At 37.0% G+C, this 25465-nt stretch overlaps 1 protein-coding gene across 1 annotated transcript in view; it reads left to right on the top strand.

Annotated features, from left to right (window-relative positions):
* Positions 1-13506, top strand: part of LOC115288354 (complement factor H-like) — a 79434-nt gene extending 65928 nt beyond the window's left edge. The window contains exons 14-20 of the mRNA XM_029935623.1: positions 3366-3548; positions 4022-4231; positions 6288-6461; positions 7173-7349; positions 8359-8532; positions 12223-12405; positions 13093-13506. Of these exons, the coding sequence (XP_029791483.1) occupies positions 3366-3548; positions 4022-4231; positions 6288-6461; positions 7173-7349; positions 8359-8532; positions 12223-12405; positions 13093-13301 (1310 nt within the window). The 3' untranslated portion in view covers positions 13302-13506. The remainder of the gene's footprint in view (positions 1-3365; positions 3549-4021; positions 4232-6287; positions 6462-7172; positions 7350-8358; positions 8533-12222; positions 12406-13092) is intronic.
* The last annotated feature ends 11959 nt before the right edge of the window (positions 13507-25465 follow it).

Raw genomic sequence — 25465 nt, 5'->3', positions numbered from 1 at the left:
AGATCCCAGGGTTTGGGCTGCTAATGTGGGGAACAAACCTCTCACTCCTCAGGGAGACGCTCTGGATCAGTGAGATCCCTCCTGAATGGGGGTGGCCCTGCCAGGGCTGGGGGTTGTTCCCTGCTGTGCTCCTGACTCTGCTACCCACCTCCCTGTGGCCCTCCTGCTGTGTGTTGTGCAGCAGCTCGCCAGCTGGGGTTCAGGTCTTTCCCGTGGATATTGTTGCGCATGTACCTGCAGATCCAGTGTGTCTGTGGGAGGAGAGGAATTCGGGGTCTTTTCCTGCGTTTGCCCTCCCACTTGGTTTGTGCAAATTGATTTTATAGTCTGACACTCGACTAAGCTGTATTTTTCACTTTAGGTATTGTTTCGTAGGTCTGAGGCAACTTTGTGTAAGCAATTATATCAATGCTACTACAAGATTTTATTTTTGCCACTCTTTTTTATTTTTATTTTTTATCGTACTGGTTAGGACCTCCAGTAAACAGTTGTAAGGAAGTGATGAGAACACACATTGCTGTCCTGTTCCTGACCACAGAGAGAGGGTATTTGACATTGTACCACAATTATGTCAATTTAGAATTTTTATAGATGCCCTTTATCTCTTTAAGGAAACTACTCCCACTATTCTTATTTAGCTGAGTGAGAAAATTTTTCATCAACCAATGTTGGATATTTTTAAATACTTTTTAAGTATCTTTGATAGATAATCTAGTTTTCTTAACTCTGTTAATATAGTGAATTATATATGTAACTTTTTGAATGTTGACCAAATCTCTCATTTCTATGTTAACTCTATTGTATTCTCATATACTCGATTTACTGACAGGTTTAAGAAGTGTTGTGCCTTTGCTCACAGGGGATATTAATCTATACATGTTTTTTCTTTTAATGCCTCTCCCAAGTGTTGTTATCAATATTAGTTATCAATATTACTGTGGCCTCATAAAACAAAATGACATATATATACACATATATAAATATATATGTAATTACACTTATTATTTTATTATTTTTACCTTAAATGATTGATAGCATTTACATGCAAAATCATTTGATATATATTTGGTTTTTTGGAAGTTTTCTTGATGAAGAATTCAATTTCTTTAAGAATTAGTGAAATAATCTGATTTTCTTATTGTCTTTTATCAATGAAAGGAAGCTGTATTTTTCAAGAAATCTCTTATTTATCCAGTTAATTGATGTATAATTATTTCTAATGTTCTCTTCATATTCTATTTTCCTTTTAATTATGTAGTTTCTTTGCTGATACCACTTCTTTTGTTCTTAATATTGATACTCTAATATTTTATCTTGATTGTTCTTCTGGATTTTTTTCTTCAGGTTAATTAATATTTCCACATAACCATTTTAACACTTGATTTTCTCCATTTACTCTGTCCTATTTTTTAGCCTTTTAGCACTCACTATTTTTTCTATTTTGTCTTTTTTGTCTTTCTCAATTTTCTCACTTCTGTAGGCTTAACTTTTTTGTTTCTAATTACTATGGTTTTAATTTACTTTTTCTCTTTCTTAAGGTAGAAAACTAAAACTTGGATTTAAACTATTCAACTTTTTTAAAGATTAACTTCATTTTTCCTTCTAAAACTTTTGCAGCAGCCTCAAAATTTTTATATATATTTCATTTTCATTGAATTCTATGAAATGTTTCCTAATATTGCTTGTGGTTTCTTCTTTGACCTGTCTGTTATTGAATATTTTGTCTCTTAATTTCCAAATATTCATTTTTTCCTAAATACATTTATTTTCTTTTATCAACATCATTGTGGTATGATTGTCATACAAAGATCTATAAAAAATACAGAATAATTTTTAAAATAGAGATATAAAATAAAATACAAGTAATAAAGTAAAATGCAAAAAATACAAACACACTTTTTAAAAATCATAAACAGAGGATTGGCAGAACAATGATTCTGGCTTTAGGGACAATTAGTTGCAAGACCAACCTCTGGCAAAATGTATCAAGATGAAGTACAAATTAAGATTATTAGGACAAAAATTGTTAAACAGCACATATAGATGAAAATAAATCTCTCTATATATATTTATATATAGATCTATATATTGAAAAAATATGCCAAATTTTTCAAAACAGAAATAAGAAAAAATATTTTTATTGAATATAAAATACTCCCACATCTATCTAAAGATAGAAACAGAAAATATGATAGGGAGCCTGAGTGTCTCAGTCGGTTAATTGCCTGACTTTGACCCAGGTCATGATCTCACGGTTTAGCTCATAGCTCTGAGCCTTGAGCCTGCTTGGGATTCTGTGTCTTCTTCTCTCATTACCCCTCCCCTGCTTGCACTCTGTCTCACTCTCTCTCAAAATAAATAAACATTAAAGAAATTTGTTTTAAATAAAAAAAAGAAATAGAAAATATGACAATATTAGTCAGCATGAATAAATTATATTCAGTCAACTATTTCTGTGAATTGAATACAAAATACCAGATAACTGAAAGGACTCACAAGACTTCCCAGTGTACACTCACTTACGGTCTTTAAGAATACAAACTTATGGCAGGGGAGAAAACAAAACCAAGGTACCAGAGAGAGGTCCTAAAGCCTCCAGGTAGAGTCATCCAGAGTCTTCCCTCAGCTGAACAGGACATGCTTTGTCTTCAGATTATGAACTGCCACAGTACCCATGAGGTATCTCTGCTTAATGGGAGCTCAAAGTCAAGTCTGCAAAGAAATCTTGTATACCTTGCTGGTCATAGAACTAAAGTCAGGCTAATCCATTAAACAGGGTGCATTTCACCAGTCCGTCTACCTCTAAACAGTATCAGGAAGCTAGTAAACTGTGTCTCTAGAGAGTTTTGAACTTTAAACAACACACTGTAAATCACTAGTGGCCATATCTAATTCATATCTTGGCCAGATACTGTATCAGATAATTCATCATAAAGTACATGTAATTCTTCCTTTGGCTAATTATTTTCCATTCCACATCTTGTAAAGGTTTTAATCCAATCACCATACATTTGATTATGGATAGCTATAAAAAAGATCCTAATGTCTATATTTATTTAGTGCCTGTTACAAGTAGACAATTCAGTTAGTACTTAGTAATGGTTAGAAATAATTAAAATGAGTTTTACATAAATTATGTAGGATTTATCACAGAAGGAATGAAAGGCAAATACTACCATTAAGTCCATGAGAATATAAACCACATGCATTAATGTGCTTTAAAACCTGAAGAGTATAACATATTTAAACATAATGTTATTACTTGATCACCTATGACACATTATTATTGGGTTTTCTATTTAATTTTCTTTTTATTATTTTCAACTTATGATTTTAATGAAGATATGTAATTTTAACATTTGTAGAAGTACAGATGCAGTCATGCCCACCTCCACCTCAGATTCCCAATGCTCAGAATATGGCAACGACAATAAATTATCAGGATGGAGAAAAAGTATCTGTTGTCTGTCAAGACGATTATATGATTCAGGATGGAGACGAACTCGTGTGCAAAGATGGACAATGGCAGTCCATACCACACTGTGTTGGTCAGTAATCATCACTTGCTTTATAACATTCTTTCAAATGAGGTTAATACTCCCCTGTGCTTTGTGTAGATGAACAAGATAAGGACCTTTCTCTATATCTACTTCACTTTGTCTTGAAACAGTAAATTACATTCTAAGTATACAAATCACTCAGTATTCTTTCACTTCTAGTGTGAAATGAACAGACAAAAACTTCAGGTTCCTGGTATGAATACCATAGAAAATTTCTATTTATGCCTGTTTCACTCCTCATGATGAGCAGGACTAGAATGAAGGGGCAGAGTGAACAAGCAGATACTAGTGTAGATTTGATGGAGACATATGCGCTTGCAAGTTTTAAGTGTTTTTCAGTTGTTCGGTAGTTTAATATGTTCAAATTATCCTTCTTTTAAAATCTCAACTAGTATTTGATTGCTCTTTTTATTTAAACCTTGTATCCATCCTTGCCCTTTTGATCTCTGTTCTTGATACAGAAAAAACCCCATGCCCTCAACCACCTCAGATAGAACATGGAACCATCAAATCATCTAAATTTTCAAGAAAAATGGACGAAACCTTGAAACCTGAGCTCTATGCACATGGCACCAAATTAAATTACGCTTGTGAGGATGGTTTCAGGATATCTGGAAACGATGAGATAATGTGTCACATGGGAAATTGGAGTTCTCCACCTCGGTGTGTAGGTGAGGACAGTATGCAAACCACAGTTCTGTTTTTGATAGAATCCATTAGACATAATTAGTTGTCATCAGAGTCATGACAAAGAATCCTTTAGGTTCTAAATATATAAACTCATTTATACCTAAAGACCTAAAATCATTTATATATTTATGTACTATCCTCTTTTTGTTAATTTCAGTGATTCATTACAGACTCACTTTGAATTCTGGCCATTGTTTAGTGAAAACTAGATGTGTATGCAATTAAACCTACCTATTCACATTCCTTTCCCTTTTATAGAACTTGTACTGTTAGCTTTGCCAAGAGTTTTTAAAAAAATTTGTCTGGTTTTTCCTATAATGTCGTTTCTGAGTTCTTACAATATATGGTACTTAAGATGATTCTCAGTGCTCTTCTTTTTATTATTCACTAATGGTTTGAGAAACACTGATGATCTCTTTCATAAATGTATTGAAATTTTTATTATTTTATTATTTCATTTTTATTATTTTTTAGTTTAAATTCCAATTAGCTAACATGCAGTGTAATATTAGTTTCACGTTGGGGTGCCTGCGTGGCTCAGTCAGTTAAGTGTCCAGCTTTGGCTCAGGTCATGACCTCACGGTTTGTGGGTTTGAGCCCTGAGTTGGGTTCTGTGCTGACAGCTATCTCAGAGGTTGGAGCCTGCTTCAGATTCTGTAGCTCCCTCTCTCTCTGACCCTCCCCTACTCACACTGTCTCTCTCTGTCTCTCTAAATAAATTTTAAAGAAACATTAAAATTTTGAAAAAAAATATTAGTTTCACATGTAGAATGGTGATTCAACACTTCCATACAACACGTGGTGCTCAAAACAAGTGCCTCCTGAATCCACCTCACCTACTGAACCTGCTCTCTCACCGACCTCCCTTCGGGTAATTACATTGTTCTCTATAAGAGTATGTTTCTTGGTTTGCCTCTCTCTCTTTTTACCCACTTTGCTCATATGTTTTATTTTTAACTTCCACATATGAGTGTGTGTAGTCATGTTATTTGTCTTTCTCTGACTTACTTCACTTTGCAATATACTCTCTAGCTCCATCTGGGACATTCCAAATTACAAGATTTCATTCCTTTTATGGTGAGTGATAGTGCATTGTATATTTATACCACCTCTTCTTTATCCATTCATCTGTCGATGGACACTTGGGCTGCTGCCAGATCTCAGCTATTGTAAATAATGCTGCTGTAAACATCAAGGTACAGGTATCCCTTTGAAGTAGTAGTATTGTACTTTTTGGGTAAATATCTAGTAATGAAATCACAGGATCTAGTTCTATGGTTTAACTTTTTGAGGAATCTCCATACTTTTTTCATGGGTGGCTGCACCAGTTTGCATTCCCATATCAACCGTGAATGAGGGTTTTCCCTTCTCCACATCCTGTCCAACACTTGTTATTTCTTGTGTATTGATTTTAGCCTGACATGTATGAGGTGATATCTCATTGTAGTTTTGAACTGCATTTCCCTGATGATCAGTGATGCTGAGCATTCCTTTATGTGTCTCTTGGCAGCCCGTATGTCTTCTTTGGGTATATGTGTGTTCATGCCTTCTATACATTTTTAATTGGATTATACATTTTTTCAGTATTGAGTTTCAGAAGTTCTTTATATATTTCATTTACTACACCTTTATCATATATGTCATTTGCAAATATCTTCTTCCTTTCTGTAGGTTGCCTTTTAGTTTTGTTGATTGTTTCCTTCACTGTGCAGAAGCATTTTATTTTAATGTAGTCCCAATAGTTTATTTTTGCTTTTGGTTCCCTCACCTCAGGAAACCTATCTAGAAAGAAGTTGCTACAGCCAACAATGTATTGACATGTTTCGTTTCAAGTTCCTACTCAGGTTGCCAGTTGGATACACATCAAAATGATGTTTTAGGGAGTATTTGTGCACCTTCTCTGTGATATGAGTGCAAACCCTGCGTTATCATTTATTTTTCAAATAAAACTGCCAAATATGCCAACCAGTACATAAAGTTAAATTTCAAATCTAGTAAAACATGGAATCATTCTTCGTTTCTTTCTTTCTTTTTTAGGACTTCCTTGTGCCCCACCACATTTGATTCCACATGGTATTCCATCTCCTAAATCAGAAAGTTACCAATATGGAGAAGAAGTAACGTACCAATGCACCGAAGGTCTTGTGATTAATGGACCAGCAACTATAAAATGTTTAGGAGGAAAATGGTCCCATCAACCAGAATGCAAAAGTACAGTGTATTTGATGTTACTCTAAGGTTGATAAATATCCTTCATTCAGAGCATAAATAGTACAAATAGGAAACAAGGCAGTAAATCAAGGATTTAACAAGATATCTCTGGAAAGCTGCAGATAGTAGTAGAGAATCAGTAGCTGTAGTAATAATAAAAGTGTGACAGCATGAGCCCAATTATTTCACTTTCATGTCACTTTGTTTGCACATTAGACTTCCTGTGATACACATCGTCAGACTTCCCATCTCTTTTCCTGTATCAGGGCTGGTCCCTGCTCATCAATCTCATCTTTATTCAATTTACTGTTAGTTCCTCAGTTATCTCCTTGTAAGTATATAGTTTTCTGACATTTGACATGAACAAAGGTAACATATTTTCACAGAAGCAAAAAAAAAAAATACCTCTACATACATAATGTAGATGGATTGTATCAGCAAAAAAGAATTTGAATATAAGAATTGTGATCTCAAGCATTACACATATCCATATTTCTTCAGGCTTATGATGTCAAAATCTGCATGTTATACTTTGATAAACATAGGACTATTCAATGGAATTAAGAAAGACTTCTAACATATTTAAGTTCTAAGAAAAATTTTGCACAGTATTCGTGGGTTTGATATGTACATTTTATTCTACATTGTAATTATTAGTCATTATGTATTTTAAAATATTTACTGAAATAGTACATATTCTTTTTCTTTCAGACATGGATTGTTTTAGCTTACCCGACTTTGGTAATGCCACACCCATAGGACGGCAGAAGGCAGTATATAGGTCAGGAGAAAAAGTGACTTACAAATGTCCACGTCATTACCTTTTGGATGGACCAAACACTGTACAGTGTATTAACAGCCAATGGATAGGAAAGCCAATATGCAAAGGTACTTCAATGAACATTTTAAATCTATTTGCCAAAATGTCTTAAGTAATATAATATAGAATACCTTCTGACAGCACTTACAAAATGGACATAGATTAATTTTTTAGGCTCGGAAAAGAAGGGATGAAGGATGAAGGATTCATCCCTTTATCATAAAGGGATGAAATTGTAAACTCAGTGGTGAATCTTAAAGCCCAGTAATTCTCAAACTGTGGTCTCTGGAATAGTGGCATCAGTATCTTCTGGGAAACTGTTAGACATGCAAATGTAAACTCACACACTTGCTCAGACCTGTGGCGGCAAGAACTCTGAGGATGCGACCCTGAAAGTGTCTTAACAATTCACAAGGGATTCAATGTACCCTCCAGTTAGGAGTCATAGCTATAGCCTATGATATTTTGCATCTACCAGAAACTCACTGGTGAGTTATACATTATGCATGAAATGTCCTTAAGCATTTGTAAAAAAAAAATCATTGAAAACTGTGTTTATCAATTATACATTTATTTTTCTGTTAATTTGCCACTCGCCTCCTGTTTGAACCCTCAGTTAACCATCTTCCATCAGCTATGGTATTCTTCAAAGTGTGTTAATTCTTTATTTATTCTCCAAGGAAATGACTATTGTGCTTATTTTTCTAAGGGCCTAAAACTACATTAATGAACAGGATAATTGCAGCCTAATTGTGATGTTAAGTAATCTTTTTATTATGATTTTCTTATTGTTTATGAATTCATTTTGAAAATATATAATTTGACTAAACCCTAAGGTATATGTCCAAAAAAACCTCTCATTTTCATAGAAGTTTAAATCTTATAAAATAAAATATATTATTTGATCTCCTTTTATACAATCTTATGTGTAAATTTCTTAAAATTAGCAGTTTTTCATGACAGGTTAGTTTTGATTTAAAGTCCTCTGAAGAGATATATTTGGAATCCCATTGGTTGATTTTTTCCTCAAAATGATCATGATGTTAGAGATGCTACTTTTTTTTTCTTTCCATTTAGATATTTCCTGTGTGAACCCACCCAGAGTGGAAAATGCTATTATACTAGATGAGAAGCTTAAGTATCTACCTGGTCAGCGGGCAAGTTATAAATGCACTGAACCTTTTTACCTGGTTGGGGTCCAAGACGTGACATGTTCAAATGGGAACTGGACACAACCACCTCAGTGCCTAGGTGAGTATCTTATTTACCTTGAAATTTAAGCAGGTGTTTTGGGGACTAAATATATTAATATAAGTATATAATACAGTAGTTATTATGGAATGATGTTTTTAATCTCAAATAAAATGATGTGCTTAGAATCCAATTTTTCTTTTTGTGGACTGTATAAGTGATATGATATATTTATTTTATGAAGGATTTGACTCGATTATGACAGCTGGAGTCATGGAAAATTCTCTATCTTAACCATTAAGTCACTCAGTTATTCCCTGAGTAATAAATGTATTAAAGATACATTGAAGGTGTGCATGGGTGCTCAGTTGGATGAATGTCCAACTTCGGCTCAAGTCACGATCTCATTTTCCATGAGTTTGAGCCCCATGGCGGGCTCTATGCTGACAGCTCAGCCTTCTTTGGAGCCTGCTTTGGATTCTGTCTCCCTCTCTCTCTGTCCTTCCTCCCTGCCTCCTCCCTTCCCCCAACACAACTCTGGTCTCTCTGCCTTTCAAAATGAAGAAACACAAAAAATTTTTTAAAAAAGATAGGCTGAGGACATTTGACAGCCTGACGAAATTCCAACTGGAGACATGGAATCAGCACCTGGGACATAATCATAGAATGGGATGCAAATTTGGGCTTCTTCAGCAGGTGGATTATATTTAAAGGAAAGTTACTAGCTGAACTCAGCCTGGGAATTAGTGTATACAGAAGAAAAAATCCGAGAACTTGGTGATAGGACACTCCAGGATTCAGAGATTAGGGAATAAGAGAAGCCAACAAAGGTGATACTCTGGCTCCTTATTTTTCTGGGCATATGTATTTTTCAGTCTTTTACTTTGAGCCCACCTATGTTTCCATGTTTGAAGTGAGTTTCCCTTTAGACGGTGTATGGTTGGGTCTTGTTTATGTGTCCAGCCTGCCGTTTCAGTCTTCTCACTGAAGTATTTAAACTACTTACACTTCAAGTAACTTTTGATAGATCCAGGGCTGTGTCAGGCAGTTTATGATTTGTTTTGTGTTTCCTGTTTCTCACTCCCGTTTCCTTTTCTTGTCTTCTTTGTGGATTTTTGGAACATTTTAAAATAATTGCACTGTGATATACCTATATTGTTTCAGGGGCATAGCTCATTGTGTAGTTTTATTAGTGGTTGCTCTCGTTTTAAGATCTACGTGGCTAGCTTATCACTGCTCCCACATTTTACCACTTGAAGTGAAATGTTGAAACCTTACTTTCATTTGGTCCATTTACCCTCCCCACATTTCATTTATTTTACTTTTTTATTTATTTTATTGACTTCAAAGCCAATGTGGAAACCAGTTCAGGACTTGAACTCACAACCCTGAGATCAACTCCTGAGCTGAGATCAAGAGTCAGGAACATAGGGACTAAAACCCCCAGGAACCTCTTACCGTCCCACATTTTAAACATAAATGTCTTCTTTTTTTGTAAACATAAATGTCTTAAGTGTTTCTTCTACATATATTGAGGACCATATGAAATGATATAATCTTGTGGAAACATCAAATATAACATACTTCTTAGGAAAACAAGTCCAATATGTTTACTCTCATTTTTTGGGGGGTTCAGTTACTCTTTCTTCCTTCATGACTTCTCAATCTTTCTTCTGTTATCTTTTTGCTGCTATTTGAAGAATTCCTTGAGTAATTCTTTAGATAGTTATGCTGGAGATATATTCTCCATTTTCAATTTTCTCAGAAAGTCTTCATTTCTCCCTTACATCCTAAGTATGATGTCACCGGATGTAGCATTCAGGGATGACAGTTTCTTGTCTTCCAGCATTTGAAAAATGTCAATTCTCTCTGGCTCGATAGACACAGATGAGAACCCACTGACACTTGAACCCTTTTCCTCTTAGGGGTTTGCCTAATTTCTTCATATCTGCTTTTGAAATGTTTCCTTTCCTGTAGTTTTCCTCAGTTTGCTTATGTATCTTGGCATTAATTTCTTTAAGATTATCCTGCTTGGCTTTTACAATATGAATGTTTATGCCTTGTGCCCAATTTCGGAAATTTTCAGTCTTTTCTTTTTTATATCTTCAACCCCTTTCTTTTCTCTTTCTCGTTGTCCAGTCTCACGCTGTACTCTTACTGGTCCCTGAAGCCCTATCACTTTTGTTTGTTTTCAGTCTGTTTTCAAAATGAGTAACCTGAATTCTATATTCAAGTTTATTTATCCTTCTGTCATCTGTAATCCAAGACAGAGCCCATCCAGTAAGAGTTTTTTTAAAAATCCATTATTATATTTTTCAGTCCTATATTTCCCATTGGATTTTGAAAAACCATCAGTACATAATTCCAGTATCTGTGTCATCTCAGTGTTGCAATGTGTTGATTCTATTTCTCCTTTGAGATTTTCGTGGTCTTAGGTATAACGGGTGATTTTTTTTTCTCTCTTTTTAAAAGTTTTATTTATTTTAACAGGGTGAGTAGTCATGCCAGCATTTGAGTAGGGGAGGGGCAGAGAGAGGGAGAGGGAATCCCAAACAGGCTCCTCTCTGCCAGCACAGAGCCCAACACAAAGCTCAAACTCATGAACCGTGAGATCATGACCTGAGTCGAATTCAAGAGTTGGGTGCTCAACCCACTGAGGCACTCAGGTGCCCCTATAATGAGTGATTTTCAGTTGTATTCTAGACATTTGGAATATTCTGTTTTAAGGCTCTGGATTTTGTTGACATCTCCTATTTATCAGGCCTCCATTACTGCCAGACACATGCAAGTCCAGGTTTCCCAGTCGGCCTCACTGACGCCGGGGAAAGTGGAGAGGTGTCTTGTTCCCTGAGTGTGGATAGAAGTCTGGGCTCCTCAACATCCTCTGATGATCCCTGTTGATCTCTGAGCAACGCAGGGAGAGGACTGGTCGAGGTTTCTTTATGAGGTTTTTTGGGAGTTATTCAAGTACTGGAAAACATATATGTTTTGCTAGAATACTCCTTTCCTGGGCTTTTGGCTAAAGAGAGAGGATAATTTTGGGATTATTTTTTCTTGAACTTGATATTATTTCTGGGTTCCATTCTTTTTCAGCGCTCAGTCTAGGAGTCATAGAAGGTAAAATGAAAACCCAAACTCACTGCAGTGTAATTCCTTGAGTCCCAAGGTCTCTGATCAGATTGATATCTACTCTGCATCTGTCATAATCTCTTATGTTGGTTTTTTATAATTCGTTCAGGGATTCTGGTTTCACTTAGCAAAGGGATAAGCAGAAATGTTTCTACCTCATCATGTCCAGAATTGGAGGCCAGCAACTCCCTTTCACATGATACAAATTTGTAATTCTTTGATTTAATTAAAGCAGCTAAGTTTCTTTTGTAATAACAATGAAAGTCAATAAACAGCGACTAAAGATCCGGTAGACACTGCAGTATGTTGTAACTAATGAGAAGATTTCTGTGTGTATATTAGCTACCCATCGGTCTGGCTTTATTCAGTAGGGAAATGTTGCTTAATACCAAATACTGCAATGCAGACATATTTTTTAAGCTTTATGTGTACTTTCACGTGGGACAAAAGGAAGGGCTAAAAGTGTTACTCTCAGTTTAAGTGATTAGAATTTCTTCAATGAATCATTTCTGTCAGCAGAAATCACAAGTCTTGATATTGTATGTTGTGCTATATTTCTATTTGCTTTACTTTAACCTGTTTTTCTTTGGACTTTCAATAAATCAAATAATACTTTTTTAGACCCTAATGAAAAATGTGAGCCCCCTCCGACTATTGACAATGGAGACACAACCACATTCCCAAAATCGGAATATGATCCAGGATCATCGGTTGAGTACCAGTGCCAGTCCATGTATGTGCTTGAGGGAAACAAGGTCATAACGTGCAGCAAAGGACAGTGGTCCACACCACCAAAGTGCTTGGGTAAGTATTTTAATATTCACATGGATTCTGGGAAAATTAGTATAATGAGGTGATGTTTTGCTGTTTTTAACAGAATTTTCATGGATTAACCAACAGCTATTCTGTCAAATATTTGACTACCAAATGTTAATATGTGAAGAAATAAAATTTGAAAAAACTTTGTTGTTTTTTCAAGCAACAAGAGCAACACAATATTCTTTAATGAAAGCTATTGTAATTGGCATGATAAATCTTTCATTATAACATTTAATTATCATACTTTAATTTTTTTTAATGTTTACTTATTTTTGAAGGAGAGGACAGAGTGTGAGTGGGCAGAGGCAGAGAGAGAGAGGGAGACATAGAATTCAAAATGGGGTCCAGGCTCTGAGCTGTTAGCACAGAGCCCATGGGGCTTGAACTCATGACCCATGAGATCGTGACCTAGGCTGAAATGGGTCACTTAACCACAAGAGCCACCCAGGTGCTCCTAATTATCATACTTTAAACATAGTACCTCAATTTTACATCAGTGATCATTTAAAATGATTTACATCTCTGTGATGGATTCTCAATGAATTGGTTTGGAAAAGGTTTTGTAAACAAAGCTGTGGACCAGTGTAGAAGATTCTACTGGAAATTCTGAAATTTTATGGAAAATATCTGTTTACTACTTAATGCTTACATTGACTTTTTTTTAACCTTCAGATGTATGTAAAATATCAGAAGACATCATGAAACAACATAACATACAATTAGGATGGTCTTCTAAGAAAAGAAGATATTTCCCAACAAGGGATACTGTTCAGTTTGAATGTATACGTGGACATCGTGTGCAGACACCCCCACAATCATTGCAGGCAACCTGTTGGGACGGGAAACTGGACTATCCTATTTGTGTAAAACACAGTGGTTAAGATGCAGTCCTAAAGTTAACATACGTACATTTATTCAAAATTTTTCATGTTCAATACAATTCAGTTTATTGTGTCAAGTATTGCTTAATTCATGTATATTCATAGCAGAATTTGTGTTAAATATTATATGGATGATGTAATTATAATCTGTGCGACAAATAAATCACTTCTAAAAAGCACCTCATTAAAACTTGGCAAACCAAAATGCTTTGTGTCCTATTCAAAGAATATCTATGACAAGAAATCTTTCTCCTCTATCTCTCAAATCTTCCTCCATAACTTCTGTGGCTTCCTGAGACTGTGCATTTCAGAGGAAATGGGAGACAGAATTTTCCATATTCAAAATAATTTCACTTTGAAAACACATCAGAACCTAACTGTATCATACCTATGTTAGTAAGAAAATCTAAGTAGGTATTACTTACTTTTGCTCACCTGCCAATAGATAGATATACCAAAAAAAAAAAAAGGAAATATATGATTTCCTACAAAATACCTCTCTAGAACACATAAAAATTCAAAGAAATCATAAATAATAGATATTAGAATCTAAGTGGGTCCATAAGTATAACATAACATGAAAAGTGACAAAACATCTGATATAAAGTATAAACACAGTGTGCTTTGAACATTGAATACATGTTTATAGAACGAAGATTGTCAGGAAGCAGAATAAAAGAATGACAATAGAATTTAGAAAAACTAGGGATGAGAGTTGGTGTTTAACTTCTTAATACCTGCATTGTCCATTTTATCCATCTTTAATATACATTTCCTTTGGACCACAAGAATATGTGAATTTAAAATAAAGATAAAGTAAGACAATACATGTTGAGAGCTATGAGGACCTCTTTGGTAATGACCCTCTAATCTAATGACATCTTCATGATTTCGTTGCTATAGAGGGTTTGGAAACATTCAACCTCAAGAGTCTGAAATGCAATTTTTAAGCTCATACAGTTCAAACAACATAAATCATTAAAATCAGTTGACTGAAAACATTTATAACTTCTACAAAACATGAAAAGTTTAAGATAAAAATAAAGATATAATTAAGGTAAAAATATTTTAAGGTGATCTCTTCTTACTTCACTTTGCATCACATCAAGTGGCATTCTCAGAATAAGAAACCTGGCTGTCTCTAATGGAGCCAATTTATCTAAATCTGAATCACAAGAGACAGTCAGTTTTCTCACATGTAGAGGAATATTGTTACAACTGACAATTTATCTTTGCTGTTAATATTGGTGCATGTACTATTTGTCCAGAACCTTTCACCCAATGCTTGTGGAATCTACGTGTGACACTTGACCTGTAACCAATATGGCCTAAAACCAATTATTTTCATTTTGGGCTGCAAAATAGTGATTTTTAACACTAATTCTAATATTTTTCTGCACTTATTGTCATTCTCGTGTCAAGATGAGTGTTAGTTTGCCAATTCTTTAATACTTTTACTTAAAAAGATAAGGTAAATATTTTAACTCTTTAATTTCCAATTTTTGGAGTAAGGACCTGATGATAGTGACCTTCTGATGGCTTTAAAGATTTTTTTCTTTTCTTTTTTTTCCCCTTAATGTTGTATCAGTGGGGAGCCGGGGTAGCTCAGTTGGTTGAGCATCCAACTAGGCTTTGACTCGGGTCATGATCCCAGGGTCATGGGTTGAGCCCTTGGCTCCAACTCAGCCTCTGCACTGAGTGCTGAGTGTGCTGTTTAAGATTGTCTCTCTCACTCTCCCTTTGCCCTTCTTTCACCCATCAAGTTCTCTCTCTCAACAACAACAAAAAATTAATAAAATCATAAATGTATCAGTGTGGAGTCATGAATTTTTATTTATTCAATTGTCACAATTAAATATGGTCATTATTTTTGAGGCTCAAATTATCCCAAATTTGGCTAGGAAGAGCCTTTTGAAACCAGCTCATGATTTTTTTTGTTGTACCCCATTATTCTTTGAGCATTTCTTTTCTTTTTAGCACAATATTGTGTTCCAGGCTCGCTGTATGCTTCCCTGCCCAGTTCCTGTAAGCATACACCTTTCTAAAAATGTCTGTTTCTTTTTTTATGTTTATTTATTTATTTATAAGAGTTGGGGGGGAGTAAGAGAGGAAGAGACAGGGCATGAGTTGGGGATGGGTAGAGAGAGAGGGAGACAGAGAATGTGAATCTGGGTCCTGATCCACGAGATCATGACCTGAGCTGAAGTTGGAACCTTAACCAACTGGCCACCCAGGCACCGCTGATTCTTTTCATTGGGAAATAGTGATTAGAGCCCAAGTATTATGCCATTGTTATGAAATAGGAATGTTCAACACTGTTGAAATGTCTTTAAATATAATTTTGCTTGTCAGAAAACTGAAATAGAAATGAAATTTAATATTCATTTGCTCCTATTTTATCTTACAATTCAAGTTTAATGATACAGGGTTAAAAACCTTTTCTGTCTTTTCTCTTTCCTCACATATTCTTATATTTCAAGATTTGATAAATAATATAAAAAGTGTAATGCAAACATTACTACTAGCAGGTAAACTACTAAATGAAGGTAACAATGTCTTTGCATTTATTTTGTCTCAGGATGTTCAACTCTGAGTGTAAATTCTCTTTTCTGAAAGGACTTGAAATAATCCTGATCTCTAATTGGCTCACTTATCAACTTAATAGAGTTTTACAGTTATTTGCATTAACATTTTATTTTAATTTTAGATTATGCTTCTTCCTCTATTCAGCTAAACTTTTTAAATATGAAAAACAACTACATGTTTCAAAAGTCAAAGTAATAAATGACAAGGGTCTATGAAGAGTAGTTTTTTCCCATCATTTATGTTTCCTCTTTAATAAAGTTATATTTTTATTAGTTTCTGACATCCTTCCAGTCTATGTTAACCTTCTTTTTTTAATATATATAGAAGGAAGATCATTTAAAGCATTTATCTACGTTGCTGTTTTCGTATTTATTATTCTAATATTCCCTTGAATAGTCTTCCTCAGCTCCCTGCATGGAGGCTGCCTCAGTAGCTGTGCTGCAGTCAACACTGGTCCACAGCGCAGTCTGGGATCACACATCCCCTAGGGTGGCTGCAAGGGAGGAGCTTCTCTGACACTGTCCTCCTCTGGGCTCCTCTGACTTTGGCCTTGTGGCTGGGGTCCTTCAGAATAAAGGCCTACTAGGTCAGAAGTGTAGGAGGAGCCCATTTTGGGCTTCGCCTGAAGGCCACATTAGGGGTCCTTCCAAGAGTCCTGTTTGTGGACAGACACTGGAAGACCTAATCTTTGAATGGCCAATGTGGAATCCTCTTTTGTGTAACCGTGTCAAGGAAGAAGCAATTAGTATTTATTTCTCTTGGTGGATAAATATACTGCCCATAAATTAAAATTTAATTTAATAGGAGCCAAAACACCAGGACCTTAAATCCATGCCTACAGGGCACACAGCAGTCCCTTTTCAGGGAAACCCAAAATTTTACATCTGTTGAGAACTTTTTTTTTCTTTTATAGTTTATTATCAATTTGTTTTCCTTATAACACCAGTGCTCATCCCCACAAGTTCCCTCCTCCATGCCTGTCACCCCTCTTCCCCTGTCCACCTCCCCCATCAGCCCTTGGTTTGCTCTCAGTATTCAAGAGTCTCTCATGGTTTGCCTCCCTCCCTCTCCCCAACTATTTTCCCCCTTCTCCTCCCCCATGGCCCTGTGTTAAGTTTCTCCTATTCCACTTATGAGTGAAAACATATGGTACCTGTCCTTCTCTGCCTGACTTATTTCACTTAGCATGACACCCTCAAGATCCATCCAAATTGCCACTAATGGCAGAATTATTCCTTCTCATTGCCATGTAGTATTCCATTGTGTGTGTGTGTGTGTGTGTACACACACACACACACACACACACACACACACACACCACGTCTTCTTGATCCACTCATCAGTTGATGGATATTTAGGCTCTTTCCATGAATTGGCTATTGCTAAAATTGCTGCTATAAACATTGGGGTATATGTGCCCCTATACATCAGCACTTCTGTATCCCTTAGGTAAATTCCTAGCAGTGCTACTAATGGGTCACAGGGTAGTTCTATTGTTAATTTTTTGAGGAACCTCCACACTGTTTTCCAGAGAGACTACAACAGTTTACATTCTTACCAACAGTATAAGAGGGTGCCCGTTTCTCCACATCCTCACCAGCATCTATAGTCTCCCAATTGTTCATTTTAACCACTCTGACCGGCATGAGGTGGTAGGTATCTTAGTGTGTCTCAGTGTGGCTTGATTTGTATTTCCCTGATAATGAGTGATGCTGAGCATCGTTTCCTATGTCTGTTGGCCATCTGGATGTCCCCTTTGGAGAAGTGTCTATTCATGTCTTCTGTCCATTTCTTCACTGGATTATTTGTTTTTCAGGTGTGGAGTTTGGTGAGTTCTTTATGGATTTTGGATACTAGCCTTGTATCTGATATGTCATTTGCAACTATATTTTCCCATTCCTTAGGTTGCCTATTAGCTTTATTGACTATTTCCTTTACCATGCAGAAGCATTTTTTTTTATCTTAATGAGGTCCCAATAGTTCATTTTTCCTCTTGATTTCCTTGCCTTTGGAGATGTGTTGAGTAAGAAGTTGCTGTGGCTGAGGTCAAGGATGTTGTTTCCTGCTTTTTCCTCTTTGGTTTTGATGGTTTCCTGTCTCACATTCAGGTCTTTCACCCGTTTAGAATTTATTTTTGTGTATGGTGTAAGAAAGTCATCTAGTTTCATTCTTTTGCATGTTGCTGTCTAGTTCTCTCAGCACCATCTGTCAAAAAGGCTGGATTTTTTTTCATTGGATAATCTTTCCTGCTTTATCAAAGACTAATGGGCCATACATTTATGGGTCCAATTCTGGGTTCTCTATTCTTTTTTTTTTTAATTTATAATAGTTTATTGTCATATTAATTCTCTATTCTATTCCATTGGTCTATGTGTCTGTTTTTATGCCAATACCATACTGTCTTGATGATGACAGCTTTGTAGTAGCTGCTAAAGTCTGGCATTATGGTGCCTCCCATTCTGGTTTTATTCTTCAATATTACTTTGGCTATTCAGGTTTTTTGTGGTTCCATAAAAATTTAGGTTTGTTCTAGCTTTGAGAAGAATATTGGTGCAATTTTGATTGGGATTGCATTGAATGTATACATTGCTTTCAGTAATAATGACTTTTTAACAATATTTATTCTTCTGATCCATGAGCATGGAATGTTTTTCCATTTTTTTGTTTCTTCTTCAATTTCCTTCATAAGTTTTCTATAGTTCTCATCATTCAGATCTTTTACTTTTGGTTAGGTTTGTTCCTAGGTATTTTATGGTTTTTTTGTGCAATTTTGAATGGGATCAGTTTCTTGATTTCTTGTTCTGTTGCTTCATTATTGGTGTATAAGAATGCAACCGATTTCTGTACGTTGATTTTGTACCCTGAAACTTTGCTGAATTCATGGATAATTGGGTTTTCCATGTAGAATATCATGTCATCTGCAAAGAGTGAAAGTTTGTCTTCATCTTTGCCCATTCTGATGCCTTTTATTTCATTTTGTTGTCTGATTGCTAATGCTAGGATTTCCAGCACTATGTTAAACAACAATGGTGAGAGTGGACATCCCTGTCATGTTCCTGGCCTCCAGGGGAAAGCTCTCAGTTTTCCCCATTGAGGATGATATTAGCTGTGTGCTTTTCATAAATGGCTTTTATGATGTTTAAGTATGTTCCTTCTATTCCGACTTTCTCGAGGGTCTTTATTAAGAAATGGTGCTGTATTTTGTCAAATGCTTTTTCTGCATCTATCGACAGGGTCATATGGTTTTTATCTTTTCTTTTATTAATGTGATATATCGCATTGATGGATTGCAAATATTGAACCATCCCTGTAATCCAGGAATGAATTCTACTTGATCATGGTGGATAATTCTTTGTATATGCTGTTGAATTTGATTTGCTAGTATCTTGTTGAGTATTTTTGCATCTGTATTCATCAAGGATATTGGCCTGTAGTTCTCTTTTTTTGCTGGGCTTCTGTCTGGTTTGGGAATCAGAGATGCTGGCTTCATAGAATGAATCTGGAAGCTTTCCCTCTATTTCTATTTTTTGGAATAGCTTGAGAAAAATTGGTATTATGTCTGACTTAAATGCCTGGTAGAATTCCCCAGGGAAGCCACCTGGCTCAGGACTCTTATTCGTTGGGAGATTTTTGGTAACTGATTCAATTTCTTCACTGGTTGTGGGTCTGCTCATATTTTCTATATGCTCCCATTTGAATTTTGATGGTGCATGTGTGTTTAGGAATTTGTCCATTTCTTCTAGGTTGTTCAGTGTGTTTGCATATAATTTTTCATGGAATTCCCTGATAATTGCTTGTATTTCTGAGGGATTGGTTGTAATAGATTCATTTCCTTTCATGATTTTGTGTATTTAGGCACTCTCTCTTTCTTTTTGAGAAACCTGGTTAAGGATTTATCAATTTTGTTTATTTTTTCAAAAATCCACCTCTTGGTTTCATTGATCTTTTCAACTGTTTATTTGGATTCTATAATGTTTATTTCTGCCCTGATCTTTAATATTTCTCTTCTTCTGTTGGGTTTGGGGTACTCTTGCTCTCCTCTCCTTCTAGTTCCTTTACGTGTGCTATTAGATTTTGTATTGTGCTTTTTCTAGGTTCTTGAAATAGACCTGGATTACAATATACTTTCCTCTTAGAACTGCCTTTTTTGCATCCCAGAGAGTTTGGATTGTTGTATTTTCATTTTCATTTGTTTCCATATATTTTTTAGTTTCTTTTCTAATGGCCTGATTGGCCCAATAGTTCTTAAGTAGGGTGGTCTTTAACCTCCATGCATCTGGAGGTTTTCCAGATTTTTTTTCTGTGGTTGATTTCAAGTTTCATAGCACTGTGATCTGAAAGTGTGCATGATATGATCTTAATTCTCTTATATTTATTGAGGGCTGCTTTATGACCCAGTATATGGCCTATCTTAGAGAATGGACCGGGTGTACTTGAGAAGAAAGTGAATTCCATAGCCTCAGGATGTATGGTTCTAAATATATCTATCAAATCCATCTGTTCCAATGCATCATTCAGGTCCATTGTTTCATTAATGATTTTCTGTCTAGTTGATCTATCCATTGATGTAAGCAGAGTATTAAAATCTCCTGCAATTAGCACATTCTTATCAATAAGATTGTTTCTGTTTGTGGTTAATTGTTTTATGTATTTGGGTGCTCCCTATTTGGCACATAGATGTATATAATTGTTAGTTCTTCCTATGGAAAGACCCTGTAATTATTATATAATGTCCTTTCTCATCTTTTGTTACCTTATTTACTTTAATGTCCAATTTGTCTGATATAAGTATGGCTACTCCAGCTTTCTTTTGACTTCAGTTGCATGATAGATATTTCTTCATCCCCTTAATTTCAATATGAAGGTGTGTTCAGGTCTAAAATAAGTCTTCTGTAGACAGAAAACAGATAGATTTTGGGTTTTTCCCCCCATTCTGCTACCCTATGTCTTTTGATTGGAGCATTTAGTACATTTACATTCAGTGTTATTATTGAAAAATAGGGGTTTGTATTCATTGTGTTCTCTGTAGGGTTCATGCGTGTAGTGGTGTCTCTGATACCTTGTATTCCTTGCAACATTTCCCTCTCAGAGTCCCTCAAAGGATTTCTTGTAGGGCTGGTTTAGTGGTGATGAATTCTTTCAATTTTTGTTTATTTGGGAACACTTTTATCTCTCCTATTCTGAATTACAGGCTTGCTGGATAAAGAATTCTTGGCTGCATGTTTTTTCTGTTCATCACATTGAAGATTTCCTGCCATTCCTTTCTGGCCTGCCAAGTTTCAGTAGATAGGTCTGCAACCACCCTGATATGTCTTCCTTAGTATGTTAGGGCCCTATTATCCTTAGCTGCTTTCAGAATTTTATCTTTATCCTTATATTTTGCCAGTTTCACTATGATATGTCATGCAGAAGATTGATTCAAGTTACGTCTCTGTGCCTCTTGAATTTTAATGTCTATTTCCTTCCCCAGATTGGAAGAAAATAATTTGTTCAAGTACCCCTCAGCCCCATTCTCTCTTTCTTCTTCTTCAGGAATTCCTATGATACAGATATTGTTCCATTTGATTGTATCACTCAGTTCTCGAATTCTCCTTTCATGCTCCTGGATCAATTTATCTCTCTTTTTCTTGGCTTCCTCTTTTTCTATAATTGTGTCTTCTAATTCACCTATTCTCCTCTCTCCCTCTTCAATCCGTGCAATGGCCAGTTCCATTTTATTATGCACCTCATTCATAGCATTTTTTAATTCATCACAACAATTTGTGCAGTCCATAGTCTTTGTAGGTTCTCTGATGTCTTCCATACCTTTTTCAAGCCCAGTGTTTAATTTTATGACAAATATTTTAAATTCTTGCTCAGTTATGTTGCTTATATCTGTTTGGCCAATTCTGTAGCTGTGACTTCTTCCTGGAATTTCTTTTCAGGAGAGTTCCATTTCATCATTTTGGCTAGCTTTCTGTCTCTTGTCGGTTTTAAAAGCTTGTTATACACTCTGTATCTGTGAGTATTGCTATATTAAAGGAGGCTCATTGACTGTCCAGAGACTGTCCATTCAAGAAGAGTTCTTTTAATGGTGTCCCTTGGTCTCTTTTGTTGTGCCTTTGGTTATTTTATTTCCCTACTCTAGTGATATTTGGGACTCTCCATTATGTGTATGTTGGCTTATTTCTTGAGGTAGCCCTGAAAAGGAAAACAGAGAAACAAACAAGGAACAAAAGCACACAAACATACAAACAAGTCAGACAAACAAGCAAACCAAAAGCAGGGGAGGAAGACAAAAGGCAGTTTAAAAGCATGAAACCAGAGATCCCAGCTACAAATAAAGAGCAGGGTGGAGGCAGTGTTGATGGAAGATCATATACAAAGAGAGAAATTACAGGGGGTGGGGAGAAAGAAAAATTGAACTTTGACCAGGCAGATAGACTAAAAGGCTTAATTCAGATAGAGAAAAAGGAGACTACAGCAGGAGGTGAGGAGAGAAAAGAAAAGAAAAAGAAGATAATGTTACCCTGAGAAACGATATATTCTGATTATTTCAGACAGAGAGAAAGGAAGATAAAGACAGAGTTGTAGCATATGTATCAAGAAGGACGCCTGGGTGGCTCAGTCAGTTAAGGGTCCGACTTCAGCTCAGGTCATGATCCCATGGATCTTGAGTTCAAGCCCTGCATTGGGCTCTGTGTTGACAGCTCAGATCCTGGAGCCTGCTTCAGATTCTGTGTCGCGCTCTCTCTCTACCCTCCCTTGCTCATGCTCTGTCTCTCTGTCTTTCAAAAATAAATAAGCATAAAAAAATTTTTAATGTAGCAAGAGAATGGATTAGGTATGACTGTTTAAGCAAATCTATAACAAGAATACCCAGTCTGGGGTGGGGGGGAGAGATAAGAATGAAATAAGGGGAAATATATCTGAATAGCAAGAATTGAGCTAGAGTTAATCACAGCAATTTATCAATGCTGGTCTTGGGTGATGGGCTGTCTGTTTAAGCAGCATCTATTCAGCTCCAGTAACAAAGCAGGCAAGCAAGCAGATGGGTGTGGTTCGGTGTAGGCGGATGTTGCCTCCACTGTGGGTCCCACCTTGGTCATTGTGGGGAGAAAAACAGCAGCCCCTCAGTTTCTTCTTGAACCAAGCATTGCAAATCTCTCTTTTGGGTTTGATCTCACTGTGCCGTGAGTACAGCCAAGGTGGGCAGTGTTCTATGTCCCGCCCCCAGCCTCATTTCCAGCTCTTACTCCATGTGCATTAATGATACTGCCCAAAATATAATCCCACAAGCCCAGGCCGGGGCTCTTCCTAGCCCGGGGTTGAGTAGAGGAGCTGTTTCTCCTGATGCCAATTCAGTCCCTTGCATATATTCTCTACTGAAGGGAATTTCTGGGACAAGGGCACCCACCCCAGAAAGCCTCCAAAGTAAGAGATAGTTTCGCTCTCTGAACACCCTGTGGTTAGAGATGGGATGATAGGATCGCTTTCCGTCCCGGGCCAAGGTTTTTCTCTTTTCCAGGGACAGTCATAGGAGCAGTTTTAGCCACTCTTTTCCCTTTGTGTCTCCCACAGAGAGGGCTCCCTCTCCTCCGTCCTTCCTTGTCCCGGCCCTTTTTTTATCTTCCCCAGTTTACAATCACACACCTATGAGGCTCTCTTCTTAGTAGACTCTGTATCTTTTCCTACCAGACTCTTGTGGTTCAGTCTCTTTTGGCTTCAGCCCTTCTTTGCTTGAGAGATGCAGGCGGGAAGTACAGAACTCCCTACTTCTCCACCATCTTGCCCTCTAGACCTGTCAAGACCTTTGAAAAATATGACTGGAAATTTGCAAAACACTGTGTAACTTATCATACACATTAACTCAATCTTTTCTTATGGAAACCATATGATGTAAGTACTACATCCACATCTTTCAGAGAATACAAGTGTTTTAGAAAGAATAAGCCATTGGCCCATGATCACATTGCAAGGGAGAAGCCAAACCATAACCTGATCCTAATCTGGGTAATCTAGGTCATAGACTCTTCTTGTTTTACAGGCAAAGTGAGTTTATTTAATTAGTTTTGGAAACACCTCCCCTTCCAAAATAACACGTGAACGCAAAATGCAATAACGCTTTGCAAAAGTTACCCACAGGTGGTCAGAAATAGTTTTAAATAGATTTGAAGATAGTTTGTAGTTTTTTTTACTCATAACATGAAGGACAAACCTGGGCAGATTCCCCGTTATTATTCCATGTAAATTTAAAACAAAAACAGGGGCGCCTGGGTGGCTCAGTCGGTTAAGCGACTGACTTCGGCTCAGGTCATTATCTCACAGTCTGTGGGTTCGAGCCCCGTGTCAGGCTCTGTGCTGACCGCTCTGAGACTGGAACCTGCTTCGGATCCAGAGACTCTGCGCCTCCCCTGTTCACACTCCGTCTCTCTCTGTCAAAATTAAATAACATTTAAAATTTAAAAAAAAAATAACAAAAACAATACAGAAGAAGTTCCAGAGACTTCTAGCATTCAATAAAACGGAAAGATTTTAACAAACAAAACCCCTTAAGAAAACCATTCGAGAAGGCTAAAAACGAATAAAACGCAACGGTCAATTAATTTTGTGAGGCTGAATTAAACTGAAGGGAACTCAAGACCCCTGAATAATGAAATGAACAGAGTCACTCTACCCATTGCTGGATTCCTGGTGGCGTGTAGGAGCCAACCATGGGCCAGGCTCAGAGCCTGAGCAGGAATTCATCCAGCTTTCTCCGGGCCCTGCCTTCCCCGCATCAGTTCCGGGTCTTATCACTAGGGGCGGCCACGGTCTCCGCAGAGGCAAAAGGCCGGTAGCTGCGAGGCCAGGATTTCCCGCTGGGCCTCTTTCCTGCCCTGGCCCCTGCAAGGCGCCGCGTTCTCGCGTTCTTGACAGCGCCTGGCTTCTGTGCCCTCCTTCTCTTGCCCACGCCACTCCAGCAGACATGTTTGCCAAGGCCTTTTGGGTCAAGTCCAACAGGGCCATCAAGGGGTCTGACAGGTGAGGGAGAGAAGGAACCAGCTCCACCCACCAGGCCGCCACCAGGCTTTTCTCAAACCCAGCAGGCCCACAGCACTCATTGGACTAGATCAGCCGATTTGCCATGCATATACAGGCATAAATTTACACTTGGGCTAACTTGGGTACTCCCTGGATCTCTGTTTCCCTCATTTCTTGGTAAAATGGAAAGCCTTGCCCCCACAAATATGTGAAAATAGATGAGACAGATACATGAGATGAGAAAGGCACTAGGATGTTCTAGAAGAGGGCACGAGAGTAGGGCATCATAAACCAGGTTTTCGTTGGCCCTTGTGATGTTCTAGTAAGTCCTTCTGAAGCTTTTGCATTTCTCAGAATGCATGCAGCACGATTCATACCACGTATTGGTTTGCTTTCTGCAGGAGAAAGCTCCGGGCTGATGTGACGGCTGCTTTCCCCACTCTAGGCGCAGATCAGGTCTCTGCGTTGGTGCCTGGAAAGGAGGAGCTCAGCATTGTGAAACTGTGTGCTCACAGAGGGGATGCGGTGACTGTGTACGTGAGCGGTGGTAACCCCGTCCTGTTTGAACTGGAGAA

This window comes from Suricata suricatta, chromosome 3 (assembly GCF_006229205.1).
Source record: "Suricata suricatta isolate VVHF042 chromosome 3, meerkat_22Aug2017_6uvM2_HiC, whole genome shotgun sequence".
In the NCBI taxonomy this organism is placed as follows: domain Eukaryota; kingdom Metazoa; phylum Chordata; class Mammalia; order Carnivora; family Herpestidae; genus Suricata; species Suricata suricatta.
Note: the sequence above shows the minus strand (reverse complement) of the source record. Positions and strands in the feature narration are given on the sequence as shown.